The sequence below is a fragment of the Euleptes europaea genome, chromosome 6 (genome assembly GCF_029931775.1).
Source record: "Euleptes europaea isolate rEulEur1 chromosome 6, rEulEur1.hap1, whole genome shotgun sequence".
Classification (NCBI taxonomy): Eukaryota; Metazoa; Chordata; class Lepidosauria; order Squamata; family Sphaerodactylidae; genus Euleptes; species Euleptes europaea.
This window is the reverse complement of record NC_079317.1, coordinates 16,305,017-16,319,524: the sequence shown is the minus strand read 5'-3', so window position 1 is coordinate 16,319,524 and position 14,508 is coordinate 16,305,017. Positions and strand designations below refer to the sequence as shown.

Below are 14,508 nucleotides of genomic sequence, written 5' to 3'. Positions count from 1 at the left end.
GATAAAATGGGACAGTTAGATCACCTTAAACTTGTCAGTAAAACAGGATTTAAAATGGACAGACTTTCAAACGAATGCTGCCATAATCATTTCTCTCGCAGTACCAATCTGGATGAAGTTGATTTGGAGTTCTGACTTCTTGCGAGTGTACGCAGCCCCTCTTGCAGTCATTGCTATCTTCACTGAATGAAATATTCATATTTTTAAAAAATAACATGCAGTGTTAGGCTATTCTTAGAATTCAGCTGTGTCTTAAAAGTGTGTGCAAAGCTCAGCATTGGAACAATCGAAATAGTTCACTCATATGCTCATTTCTAATATTTTTGCAAAGGGCACGTTGTCAGTTTTTAGAGCCTTTGTGCATAAAGTTATTGCAGAAACGGAGGCTGACTTACAGTGCATTCCTCAAGGGGGGGGAATCGGCTTAGGAGCCAGAGTGATCGTTGCGCTGGCGTTTGTGCCGCTTGTGGCATCAAAATGGGCACTAACACCGGTGCAGGAAGGCTTATGCTGGTATTGGAGAACTGTGAGGCGGGTCGCTGGCAGAACCTCACTGACAGCATTTCTCTTGCCCAGGGGCTCACGCCGGCACCAAAGGGGGCATTCCCGGGGGCAGGGATGACTTTAGTCAGCTCTCTGAGCCCTTTTGCCCCAGGAACGCCCCCTTGCGTTGGCAAAAGGGATGACGTAACCTTGTGAAACTCTATGGAGCAGTTTCATGGCTTAGGGAAAATCTGATTTTTTAAATGCAGCCATGCCTCTGCAAGCTGCTCAGGAGGCAGCATGGTGGCACCATCCCCAGGCACCCTGCAACTACCCTCCCCTTTCAAGATTGGTCTGTTAGGCTTGGATGCTGAGAATGGGTGTTTGATAAGTGCTGTTTTGTCCCTGCTTCGGAGCATGCTTCCTCTTCCATTTACACAAGAGCCATTGAAAACTATGCCGACAGACGTTTTAGCGGGACAGGAGACGTGCTCTACAGCAGAGGCCAGCGTGCATGGACCTCGTTCGTAGGATCCAGGCCCACGTCTTCTGATGCTCAAGCAGTGCCTGCTCTTCCCTGGGAGAGCGAGGATGAAGTAAAAGCAATGCATACAACAGTTTCCATACAGGAAATGACGCGGCGGCAGATTTTTAGGGTCAGAGCTATCCGAGGATTCCGAGCAATAAAATTACTGCATTAAGTGGAATTCATTGCAGGTCACAGGCGAATGAGATAAAGTTTCTTACAAGAGGAAGTCAGCTCTTAGTGAACAGGCAACTGCCTTTTTACCAGTGGGCGTTTTGCCTAACCTTTCTGCTGTTCTCTTATCTCCCCCCCTCCTCCTCTATAGGGTGTTACTGTTAATCTAGTCTGGAGGTGATCAAGCTCTGGATCAGCGTGCATCTGCTGAGCAACAGAAGGCGGGTTGGGACTGGCGGTATTGAGTTGTCTTTAGAAGGATGAGCTGGCGCTATTGTGCACAGACGATCCTTGCTGAACACGTTGCAGAAAGTTGAATCGAGGGGAAGAGGCTTATTGCTCAGTGTGGGGCAGTGTGTATCTTAGGTTAAAATCGACGGCCGGAGGGGCACGGCCCAGACACAAACGGAAGAGAATGAAACTTCATCATGATGTGCAGGATGACTAGAGAGTACAAATTGTGGAACATTTTAAAATGTTTGTGCTAAACCTACCCCCCCCCCCCCCGGTAATTGTGGCACCTGCAGGCAGTTTTCCTAATATTTCAAGCTTCTGCTAGGATGACTCTTCTGAGCTGGGTAGCATTCAGAAAATATCGCTGCCGCAGCCATTTGTCACGAAGCTTGAGGGTTACTTTTGAGATTTTGGATTATTATCTGAGAGGCTGAGCTTGTGACTCTTTTTGCTGTAGAAAAGAGCAAGAGTCAAGTAGCCCCTTAAAGACTAACAAAATTTCTGGCAGGGTGTGAGCTTTCGTGAGCCACAGCTCACTTCTTCAGATACTCTGTTTGCTGTCTGAGATTTCCACTTGCTTTACCAGTGATACTATGACTTGCCCAGTTGCCACCAATATGCCTGTTGCTCCTGCTGCTGAAATTGTTTCTAGCCACCGTTGATTGCTACAGTGGCTGTGCATTTGCGGGGCAGGCTCTCTCTTTCTCTCCAGGTTATTAAGGCATACTTCTTTTAAGAGTGTGGACTGTGTGTGCACACACCTTCAGCAACTACAAAACTGTGCTGCATTTCTCTGCCTAGAAGTGCTATAGTGGCCGTAATGTGCCCACCATTTCCTTTCCACTAGGTAAAAAAAGAGCACATATTAGCGCTGGGAAAGAGGAATGAGAGAAAGATTCAAACAACCAACGTTGGTGTCAGCTGCTGCTGAAGCAGCAGTGTTTTTATCTGCACAGCCAATGAAATTTCCAGTGGACTCTCCTAAGCTGTGCTGGGCAAGAGTCCTAAGAAGAGGAGGAGTTGGTTTTTATATGCCAACTTTCTCAACCACTTAAGGAAGAATCAAACCAGCTTGCAATCACCTTCCCTTCCCCTCCCCACAACAGACACCCTGTGAGGTAGGTGGAGCTGAGAGAACTGTGATTAGCCCAAGGTCACCCAGCTGGTTTCATGTGTAGGAGTGGGGAAACAAATCCAGTTCACCAGATTAGCCTTCACCACTCATGTGGAGGAGTGGGGAATCAAACCCGGTTCTCCAGGTCAGAGTCCACCGCTCCAAACCACCGCTCTTAACCACTACACCATGCTGGCTCTCTTCACCTACCGGGCTCCTCCCACTTTCTGAAAACACTTGATTGGTGCCAGGATTGGTGTCAGCAGGCACCTTGGCACCCATGGGCACCACATTGGTGACTCCTGGTTTAGACCTTGTCCTCCATGAGTTGCTTTAATCTCCTTTTAAAGTGCCGGTTCTCAAAGCGTGTCTCAGGACCCAAAAGTGGATCACAGCACTCTCATAGGTGGGTTGGGAAGGAGGAGGGCAAAGAACAGGTTGTGATGAGAGTAGAGGCTCTGAAAGACCCCATGTTATTCATTAATGTGGTGTATTCAAAATAGAAACTTGTTTGCCATGAATTAACGTGAGATTCCCAAGTTTTATGTTGGGGAGTAGAAGAGTGGCGTGGAGTTGTTTTGCAGCTGGCTCCCGAAAAGAGCTGTAACTTTAAGAAGGCTGCCCCGCTTCAAAACATTTGAGAAGCACCATTTAAAGATATCTGAGGTACTGGCAGTCACCACATCTTGCGGCACTAAGTCCCATGAGCTAATTGTCTGTTGTGTGAAGAATTACTCCTTTTGTCTTTCCTGAATCTACTGCCCACCTGTTTTGTTGGGTGATTCTGAGTTCAGGTACTATGGGAAGGAGGGGAGTTCTCTCCTCATTCTCTAGACCAGAGGTTCCCATACTGTGCTCCACAGAGCCCTTGGTGCTCCACAAAACATCTCCTAGTGCTCCATGGAGAGATTGGAAAGAAAAATACTACTGTTGTTGGGTTTAGAACATAGGTGCTAGATGGAAATTAGTGCTCCGTGATGAATTTCTCTCCTGAAAAGTGCTCCATGGCTCAAAAAGTTTGGGAATCGCTGCTCTAGACTATGCATTGATTACTGTATTAATAATATATTTCGCTTTGCTTGTGGATGCTTCACCCCTTGATGATTTTTAATTTTTACCATTTCCTGTTCTATTATATACCCTTTTTAAAAAAATGGGTGACCAGAATTGTGTTCACTATTCCAAGTGCAGTAAGGGCATATAACAATACTGACATGGGTCATCCCCCCTTCACTCCCTTTCCTAAGAATTTGTAACATTAAGGTTGCTTTTTTGCTGAAGTGCACTGAATAGAAATTTTCACTGAGCTAACTTTCATGACCCTAAGATCCTTTTTCTGATTAGTCATAGTCAGTTACATCCCCACTGGTGTATTTGTGAAGCTAGGATTTTTTGACCCAGCCTGCATTCGTTTCGCATTGAACCACGTTTGCCGCATGGTTGCCTGTTCCCTCCATGTGGAGACATCTGCAGTCTCCCTTCACCATCCTGAATAATTTGGCATCCTCTGCGAATATGGCCTCTTTGCTGGTTACCTCTGATTCCAGATTTCCTATGAACAACTTAAATAGCAGCTGTCCTAATTCAGATTCCGGGGAGGGGGGGGAATCCCACTGCTTACTTTACTCGGTTTACATTCTGCTTCCTGATCCTTAAAAGGACCTGCCGTCTTCCCCTATGATTTCTGAGTTCACTCGGGAACCTTTGTGGAGGGCTTGTGGAGGGGAGCCAGTGTGGTGTAGGGGTTAAGAGCGGTGGTCTGGAGCGGTGGACTCTGATCTGGTGAACTGGATTTGTTTCCCCACTCCTACACACGAAGCCAGCTTGGTGACCTTGGGCAAGTTACAGCTCTGTTAGAGCTCTCTCAGCCCCACCTACCCCTCCTCCTCCTCCTTCGTCAAAGGATATTGGGTTGGATCCTGAGTTATTCTCCTCTTGCAGAATAACTCCTGCGGAATAACACCTTCCATGGAAAAATCATTCCTCACTTAATGGAAGAGGAACTTAGGATCCAACCCATGGTGTCCTGGTTCTGAGAGATTCTTATCTACATGCTTGTTAGAAGTCTCAAAGAAGTACAAAAGGTTGGTGTAGCAGAAACCACGCTGTCTCTTCATCAGTAATTCTCTCATGTTTAATAATTCTACATCTAGCATTGTTTAGCCATGAGACACATGAAAGGGGTACAACTGGGTTGTATGTTTGTTTTTTATGTATTTATTTTAAAGGGGGTACAACTGTTGTTAGGACAGAATTTACCTGTGATAATTCTCATGGGTTGATAATTACAGTTCCAAAATAGCTCTGATCATAATATGATTGTTTTTATTTTGGATCTGGTAATATACACATTTTTTGAGTCTTCCAAGGATGCCAGATATAGTTTCTGTCGTGCATTCTAATTCTGTAGGTCATACCTGACTGTTGTGTTTTGTAAAGTGCCTGCTCTGTCCTCTGATTTGTAACGTGACTGAACCCGATCCAGAAACTCACGTTAATTGAATACTTTCCCCCCTCTAGGTTGCAATAAAAATAATTGACAAAACTCAGTTGAATCCGACTAGTCTACAGAAGGTAGGTCCATTTCAAACGTTGGTTTGTCCAGGTTTGCTAGTTTATTTGCCTGATGGTCTTCTCTTCTGTCAGTTCTGCCTGGATTTATTTAAACAATGGATGCTTTATATTTAGAGTGTACATCCTATAGTGAGTTTTCATTTTAGTGCTGAGTCCCCTAATGGACATGTTGGTGTGAGAATCGTGAGGTGTCATCAGGGGAAATCCAAATTTGAGGTAGAAACTTAACACAAGTTTATGCAGAAGGGCTGAACAGTATTTTTAGCCTTATTTTATTACCATGAACTGCTATGTAAACTGAATAAAATACCCAGTGTATAAAATACCCAGTCTTCCACTGTTTTGTCTTGTGGGCAGAATCTACAAAAATAACACCTACTGAGATCCACCGGCTTAGGCCGGAGCTTAGCAGCAGGTCTGAGAACTCAAATTGCAACCAAACAGCTGAACAGCATCTGGGAGCTTAACCCTTTCCCTCCCCAGTGCTTTTTCCCTGCGAGCTTCTTCCTCCAGCTACTTTTCCCTAAGATGCAGCAGATAAGCATTTTAAATCCTGGCAGGAGGGGAAACTAGTAGGGGATAGGAATTTTCTCTGCCATCCTGCCCACCACTGGGAATCGCCCATGCTCCCCTCCAGCTTACAACCTGCTTGGTAGCATTCTGGTTCTGTGCCAAACCTGTAGCTCCAATCTATGAAACTCTTTTTCTGTGCCTCTTTTCTTAAGCCAATGTTGTTGCTTCAAATACTATAGGCAGTTTTCTCTCTGTCTCTCGAGGCACTGGCCTGCTAGTTTAGTACTGCAATGGTGAGGATAGTAGTGGCTGCGTTTCAATAAGGGTCGCGGTGTCTCCTCCTGTGTTAAGACCAGCTTTTAGAAAATAATCAACAGGATGGTCGAGGCTGCCAACCATCTGGAGTCCTGCGCAACTTGAAAGGATGCAAGAGCAAAATGCAGCTTTGCAGGGGATTACGAGGTTCTGCACTTCCTAGGAATCAGAGACTTTGTATTCTTGGAAAGCCTTTTAAGACGGGGCCTCCAGCCTTACCCCCTCCCTGCCTCAGCTTTACTCCCTGGGCTTTATGCCCCTCATTTGTCATCGTTTTAATGAAATGTTGTCTTAGCTTGTGACCAAAGAACTATAAAAAAGATTTCAAGGTGGGATTCAGCTTTGCGAATTCAGTGTGCGTTTAATGCCTCAAATATAATCTGGCAACATAGGTGGGGTTGGATCCCACCATGCAATAGCAGAAAAGAAATATTATGTAATGTGGTTTTGTGCAGCGCCTTGTCAAGGAGCTACTGTAAAATCAAGAGTGTTGCCTTGCTACTTAAGTGCCTGGCTACCACTGATCTGGTGACCAGATGAGGCAGATTGCTAAATAGGTAAATCTTCTCCCAGTAAATGCTTTGTTTTTTCCTTGAACACCACCACAAACTCACAAAGTCTGTTTAATTGATCAAACTTCCCCTTATGGCCTGCATATGTTATGAGCCCTTTATGTGCAGCTGACAGCTTGTATTGGTCTGCTGCTGTTTCTTAACACCGTTCTTTGTTTCCATTGTGATGTGGAAGATCAGCTTATTGTTTGAGATACATGGTGTCCTGTACAGATTGAGGTTTTTTTTGAGGGGAGGGTTGCCTTCTAGTCACAGCTGACTTATGGTGACCCTGTAGGATTTTCAAGGCTAGAGACCTTCAGAGGTGGTTTGTAAGAGGTGGTTTGCCATTGCCTGCCTCTGCGTCATGACCCTGGTATTCCTTGGAGGTCTCCCATCCAAATCCTTGCCAGGGTCAAGGGTGAGAGTGTGTGACTGGCCCAAGGTCACCCTACAAGTTTACATGGCAGAGTGGGCATTTGAACCTGGGTTTCCCTGATCCTAGTCCTACACTTTAACCACTACAACACGCTGGCTCTCTTAGTTTGATTACACTATGTAAATTAGCAGTTAGACTGATGTTGAAGAAGGAATCGTGCTTCCAGTGCAGAGAGTGAACGCAAATCAGTTATTGACAGGAATTGTCTTTATTAGAAAGATCAGGCCACACTAGAGGTTGGATCCAAATGGAAAACTAAACCTACTTAAGTGTAATTTAGCTTGCTAAGTTTGACTTAGTGGAAGTGGCTATGGCAGTGTGTTTTCTTGCATTTCCACTTCACAGGAGTTCTGGTGCGAGCAGAAATTAGTGCTGGATCTAGCCCTAGATGCATGCAGTTTGCACCAACGTAAGACATGTACGTTGCATGGTGTTGGCAGTTTCAGTGCAGCAGTGCAAGCTATAGTTTTTTCTGTATCTGGATTTGCACCTCGATCCTTCGGTGTTAGGACATTACAGAGCAAGAAGTCTTCTTTCCTCCTTTACCCCTCCCCGTTCCTTGAATTGGAGCTTACTGGTTGGCCAGATCCCAAAGATTGTTGTGCAACTTTTGAGATAAACATTTGGTTTTGACCTAGAACTGGACAGACTCCAGGTACCTATCAGACTGCATAATTATTGCTGGAATGCTTGTCCCCCGGCTCTTGAAGTGCTAAAAGTATTTCTAGAGTTCAGACTAAAAAGCCCTGCAAAACCTAGACTGTTTCTCAGAAGCGACTTTTTAGCGTACACTTTTAAAGACTCCAGTGTTTGTGGCTTTGGGGGGGGGGGCTTATCTTCTTTAAACCCTTTTCAGACATAGCTGTGTTGCTCCCAAACTACTGGAATGTGATTACAGCCTTATTAAAGAGACAGACAGAGGGAGACAGGAAGAAAACATAATTGCGAGTCAGTCAATTTTATCATTAACTCTTGTATTGTTTGTTCTGTTCTAGCTGTTCAGGGAAGTAAGGATAATGAAGATTTTAAATCATCCAAATATAGGTAATGCACTTGTCTTCAGATTGTCTTCATATATGTGAAGTTTAATGTATTTCTGTTTGTAATAAAATATGCATAAATGTGTGTAAATGGACGCTTTCCCATAATATTTGGGTTCTTCGGCTAGAGTTACATTTTGTTTTGAGAAGATGTAACAGGCCCTGTGTGTGTTATACTGAAACTTTGTGTGGTGTGCATAAAATGTGCAGTGTGTTGTGTTCTTTACCATGTAGTCCCATACATTTGCATATTGATCACTGCAGTGTTGCTCTAAATTTGCATTTAGATGTACTTTTTGTCTTTGTTTTTTTTTAAAAATTAGGTATGTGATTTAATCGCATTAACAAGCCCAAGGTTTCTGTGTAGACTCTTTGGGGGAGCTATGATGGTAGTCTTTTCCCCACTGTGTTCAAGCAGCTTATAAAACTGCATCCTCTCCCCAAAGTTTCATAAACAACTCACCATGCTGCAGTTAAAAAAAAAAAGAAAAACTGTTAGGCGGGCTATTCACATGATTGTATTTGGAAGGGAAAGAAATTGAAGCTGAAGTTCTTGAGTTCTCCCTTCCTGCCATCTTATGCCAATGCACAGTAATCTAGCCTTCATTCTTTAAGACACAACAAGCTAGATATTGTCGAAGGCTTTCACGGTCAGAGTTCATTGGTTCTTGTAGGTTATCCGGGCTGTGTGACCGTGGTCTTGGTATTTCCTTTCCTGACGTTTCGCCAGCAGCTGTGGCAGGCATCTTCAGAGGAGTAACATTGAAGGACAGTGTCTCTCAGTGTCAAGTGTGTAGGAAGAGTAATGTATAGTCAGAAAGGGGTTGGGTTTGAGCTGAATCATTGTCCTGCAAAAAGTATCAAAGGTAATGTGCTAATCATTGTCCTGTAAGTATCAAGATAATGTGCTAATGAGGGTGTGGTATGTTAATATGGAACCATTGTATCCTGAAGTGATCTGTTAATGTGTGAAATCCAAAGCTAATCTGCATGGCTATTGTGGACTGTAGTCTTTGTTAGTCTGTCCTGAAACCCTCCAGACTAACAAAGACTACAGTCCATAATAGCCATGTAGGTTAGCTTTGGATTTCACACATTAACAGATCACTTCAGGATACAGTGGTTCCATATTAACAAACCACACCCTCATTAGCACATTATCTTGATACTTACAGGACAATGATTAGCACATTACCTTTGATACTTTTTGCAGGACAATGATTCAGCTCAAACCCAACCCCTTTCTGACTATATATTACTCTTCCTACACACTTGACAATGAGAGACACTGTCCTTCAGTGTTACTCCTCTGAAGATGCCTGCCACAGCTGCTGGCGAAATGTCAGGAAAGAAAATACCAAGACCACGGTCACACAGCCCGGATAACCTACAAGAACCAACAACAAGCTAGCTCCAGATACACACGGTTGAGTCTGTTGCATGTTACAGAGTAGAGGTCCCTAACCTTTTTGAGCCCATGGGAACCTTTCGAATTCTGACTCAGCATGGTGGGCGCAGCCACAAAAGGGCTGCTGCAGCTTACCTTCAGTCACATAGTGAAGATCCTCGTGCTGTTGTGGCAGCTGGTGCCAACACTATTTTTTTAAAAGGCTGCACAGCCAATCAAATCCCCAGTGGCCAATAAGAAGCCTTGGAGATTAAAAGCCCCACCTGGCCCTGCCTGCATTCTAAAAACACTTGGCTGGTGCCAGGAAAGGTGTTAGTGGGCACCATAGCAGGAGCCCCTGTTATAGCGGAAGGCAGCCATCTCCAGAGTTACAAGCCAGTCTGACCTATCAGAAAACTACTTACTGCCCGCCACTTTAGGATTGGGTCCCAGGGACCACTAACACCCAGCATGGTGTAGTGGTTAAGAGTGGTAGTTTGGAGCGGTGGACTCTGATCTGGAGAACTGAGTTTGATTCCTCACTCCTCCACATGAGCGGCGGACGCTAATCTGGTGAACTGGATTTTGTTTCCTCATTCCTACACATGAAATCATCTGGGTAACCTTGGGGTAGTCACAGCTCTCTTAGAGCTCTTTCAGCCTTACCTACCTCACAGGGTATCTGTTGTGGGGAGGCGAAGGTGATTGTAAGCCAGGTTTGATTCTTCCTTGAGTGGTAGAGAAAGTCAGCATATAAAAACCAATTTCTTCTAACAGAGTTTCTCTTGCTGGATAGATCTTCCCCGTTCCTCATTCTTGCTGCCGCTTCCTACACTATCTCTCTGCCCCCCCCCAAGCTCCCGAGGGGGTTGGGAGACTGTTGGGAAGGGTAGTCACTCTGACGGGAGTCTGCCATAGGAAGGGGTTAATGGTGCCCTCCCCTTGTCACGAGCAAAGGAGACCTGCTCATGGAAGAGGGGTTTTGGACGGCGGTCAGACTCTGCACAATCAGTCCACCGGTTTTGCCTTCGGCTCTTCAAACTGTATACTGCTTGTCTGCAATTGTGGCAAATATTTAGAGGTGTAAACTAGTTCAGTTACACCTATAGCGGGGGGCCCCCATATTTGAGGTTACTTTCCCTCTGGGAGAGAAGGTGAGGTTGGGGAAAAGACATTCTCTCTTAAATATGTCATCATTCCTTTGAAATATAAATCCCTGAAGAGATCTAGTTATTCCCTGACTCAGCCCTTCTGATCTCCAAGCTCAACTCAAGTTTCTTTTGACGGCTGTTACATGATCCCCGATACCTGCCTGGTACTCACTTGCAAATATTCAACTCGACATAAAATTCAGCCCAGTATAAAAAAATAAGTTGTATTTGATACTGTTATTCTATAGTGATGGTTTCTGAGAGCATTCCTGTATAATTCAGTGTGCTTTATACAAAATTCAGGCCTAATATACTATATATAAAATGACATACTGCTAAAACTTTCTAGCACTAGGATTCAATCCAGTATCCAATAGTAGGTTATACTTTTTTTCTCATCAAGTCACAGCTGACCTATGCTGAACCTGTAGGGTTTTCTATGCAAGAAACAATCAGAGGTGGTTTGCCATTGCCTGCCTGGCCAAAGCAATCCTGGACTTCCTTGGTGGTCCGCCATCCCAAGTATTAACCAGGGCCGACCCTGCTTAGCTTCTGAGAGCCAACAAGATTGGGCTAGTCTGGGCTGTCCAGGGCAGGGCACGTTGTATATACTGAATTTAAAACCCAAGTGAATGTTTTCTTTCGTGTGTTTGTTGTTGCCACCTGTAACCAACATTCAAAATCGGTCACAGTGCAATCCTGTGGAGAGTTACTCCAGTCTAAGCCCATTCATTTCAGTGGGTTTAGACTGAAGTAACTCTGCATAGGATTGCACTGTGACTCTCCCTATTAAAATATCTTAGATTCTGCTGTGCTTGTTACTACTTGGCAGGATTTTTAAGAGGAGGAAAAAACAAATCATGGAATAACTCATTCTCCACTGCCAGGAAATTGTACTCAGTTCAGATCTGCAATCCACACTGCTTACGTTAATTTTAGTATTTTGTGAGTGGAAGCTTCCCTGGATGTTTTTAGGAATGTAACTTTTTGAAACTGTTTTGAGGATTTATAGTTGTTGTTTTTAAATCAACAAACTTTGGAATTGACTTGCCTTCATATAATACTGCTTCTCTATTTCCTCCGGATTGTAGGTTTGAGGGTATACCTTGGAACAGGCTGGTAGTGATGTCTTTAGCTGGGGAAAGCTAATAAAAAAACTCATTACAAGAAACTGGCTTCTAGTTTTCCAATCTCGTTTGCAATATGAAGAGTAGTTTATTAGCAGTTTCTAGTATACAATTACTGCTAAATTGTGTAGCTTAACAAAAACATTTGTGTAATATTTTTATAGATGAGATTTTATTCTGCCCTCTCTTAGCTCAGGGAAGCATGCTTGGTTTTCACATACACACACATCTCAACCTCACAACAACTAAGTAAACACATGAACACATGAAGCTGCCAGATACTGAATCAGACCCTTGGTCCATCAAAGTCAGTGTTGTCTACTCAGACCGGCAGCAGCTCTCCAGGGTCTCAGGCAGAGGTCTTTCACATCACCTGCTTGCCTAGTCCCTTTAACTGGAGATGCCAGAGATTGAACCTGGGACCCTCAGCATGCCAAGCAGATGCTCTGCCACTGAGCCACAGTGTACAAGGTGTACATAAGACTGAGAGGTAGTACCTGATGCAAGGTCACCCAGCAAGCCTCCAGAGCTAAACAGAGGTTTCAGTTCAGGTCTCCCTTGGTCTGTGCTGAAATGTTGAAAGTGCAATTTATTTCTGTAAACTTTCTTTAACCACCCCTGTATGTTCTGTCTATATCCAGTTGAATCTGTGAATATCGCTTCAGCATTCTTGGCAGAAATAATAATCTAGCATGATTAACTGAATGATGATGTTCCATGCATGTATTGTGAAGCCAAGCAATGGTCTCCGTTCCCATTTTCCTTCAGTACACCCTTTCATTTCGAGCGGCTTCCAGTAGTCCACAGATATCCAAGGAGAGAATGATGAAAGGTGGTTGTTAAAATGGAAGGTCGCACTGCCATTCTGAATGCTTAACAGATAAATGCAGACTCCTTTTACACACACTTCCAAGCCTCTTCTGTTGTGGAGAGGGGCCGTGGCTCAGTGGAGGAGCATCTGCTTGGAATGCAGAAGGAATCCCAACTTGGAATCCCAACTTCAATCCCTGGCAACTCCAGTTGAAAAGACCGGGTAGGAGGTGATGTGAAAGATCTCTGACTGAGACCCTGGAGAGCTGCTGCCAGTCTGAGTAGACAATACTGACTGTGATAGACCAGGGGTCTGATTCGGTATAAGGCAGCTTTATGTGTTCATGTGTGTTCACTGTGGCAGTGGTTCCCAACCTGGGGGCTTGGGGACTCCTGAGGGGGGCTGCAAATCCATATGCTCCACTAATCTTAATTGTTATTAAGTATTTTCTCAGTCAATGGATACTAGTAGTACAACTACTGTCTTGGTGAGGGGGAGAGCAAATGTTTTCGATGTTAAAAAGGGAGCCAGTGTGGTATAGTGGTTAAAAGTGGTGGTTTGGAGTGGTGGACTGATCTGGAGAACCGGGTTTGATGCTAATCTGCTGAACCGGGTTGGTTTCCCCACTCCTACACACGAAGCCAGCTGGGTGACTGGGCAAGTTACAGCTCTGATAGAACTTCTCAGCCCCACCTACCTCACAGGATGTTTGTTGTGGGGAGGGAAAGGGAAGATGATTGTAAGCCGGTTTGATTCTTCCTTAAGTGGTAGAGAAAGTCGGCATATAAAAACCAACTCTTCTTCTTCCTCAAAAAAGGTTAGGAACCACTTCTTTAAGGCTTTGATCATCAAAAGTCAAAATAGTAGGTTTAGCAGACCTGCTTTACCACCCCCTTAGAATTCCAATGGATGCTGTCTTGATCACATCAGTACCACCACAATGTATATGAAGCTACCTTGTACTGAGTGAGGCCCCTGGTTGCCTTAATCTCAGGACAGGCTACTGGACTGGGAAGTGGCTCTTCAAGATCTTGGGCAGAGATATTTCCTACCCCTTCTGTGTGTATAATCTTTTTAAATTGGAAATGCCAGGAATTGAACCTGGCTGGGCCTTTCTGCATACTACTGGACAAAACAGAGGGGAAAATGACCCAACCCTAAAAACAAAGTCTGGTACCCAAAAGGTTGGGTGAAATAAAATTCAATTAAACAATTACATATATTTAATACAAAGCACTCTTGCATATATTAAAAACAAGCCTTTATGGCAACCAGAACAGGGCCGATAATCTTTTGGCCCCAGGCCTTCTTCAGTGGTCTTATAAAACATATTATGCACACATAAATGTTCATTAACAAATAGAACAATTTTACATCAGCCTGGGTATGTATTATAAGATGTATTCCAAATGGACTTTGTGCCTATAACACCAGAATGTTACTAAAATATGTTTTGTATTGTAAAAGCACACATCCAAGGAATGCAGCTTAAATATTTCTTTCTGGAACGGGCTGGCATTACATTCAAAATGTGCATATCAGTATCAACCAGAAAAGACAGTCTGCATACAAGGCATAGCTCCTTCCTTCCTTAACCTTTTTATCATCTCTTTTGGAGAAAAAAATGTTAGCGGAGGTTATGAAATTTGATAATTTAGGGCAGGGTTCTATTTCATTAAGAAGCTTTAACTACATATGGCTAATGACATGAGCTATGTTTTATCCAGTAGTTGATAAAACTGTCAGCTCTGTACAAATCCCAGAATTCATTATTCATTCTGCATTCCCCTCCTCCCCATAAATTCGAGTGCACATCTTTTTATAAGAATTGATAGATGACTACTTACGTTTCTTATCTAGGCAGGCATTTACTGAATCTATCTTCATAGTTCTTTGATAGTTCGACAATGAATGCCAAGAAACTGCAGTTGGATCCATTTTATTTTTTTAAAAAGGCATCATTATATCCTTCTCTGCAGAGTTAAACTTCAGATGACAGAGTAGGACCCAATATGAGACTGTAGAGAAGACAGCCAAAACAATACCAAGATAATAGATGGCCAGGCCAA

General features: G+C 43.8%; 1 protein-coding gene across 5 annotated transcripts in view; it reads left to right on the top strand.

The window, feature by feature from the left end:
- The window catches only part of MARK3 (microtubule affinity regulating kinase 3), an 80,438-nt gene that overhangs the window by 19,876 nt on the left and 46,054 nt on the right, over window positions 1–14,508 (top strand). For all 5 annotated transcript variants that reach the window (XM_056851033.1, XM_056851035.1, XM_056851034.1 and 2 more), the window contains 2 exons: window positions 5,052–5,105; window positions 7,919–7,967. In XM_056851033.1, coding sequence (XP_056707011.1) covers window positions 5,052–5,105; window positions 7,919–7,967 — 103 coding nt within the window. The remainder of the gene's footprint in view (window positions 1–5,051; window positions 5,106–7,918; window positions 7,968–14,508) is intronic.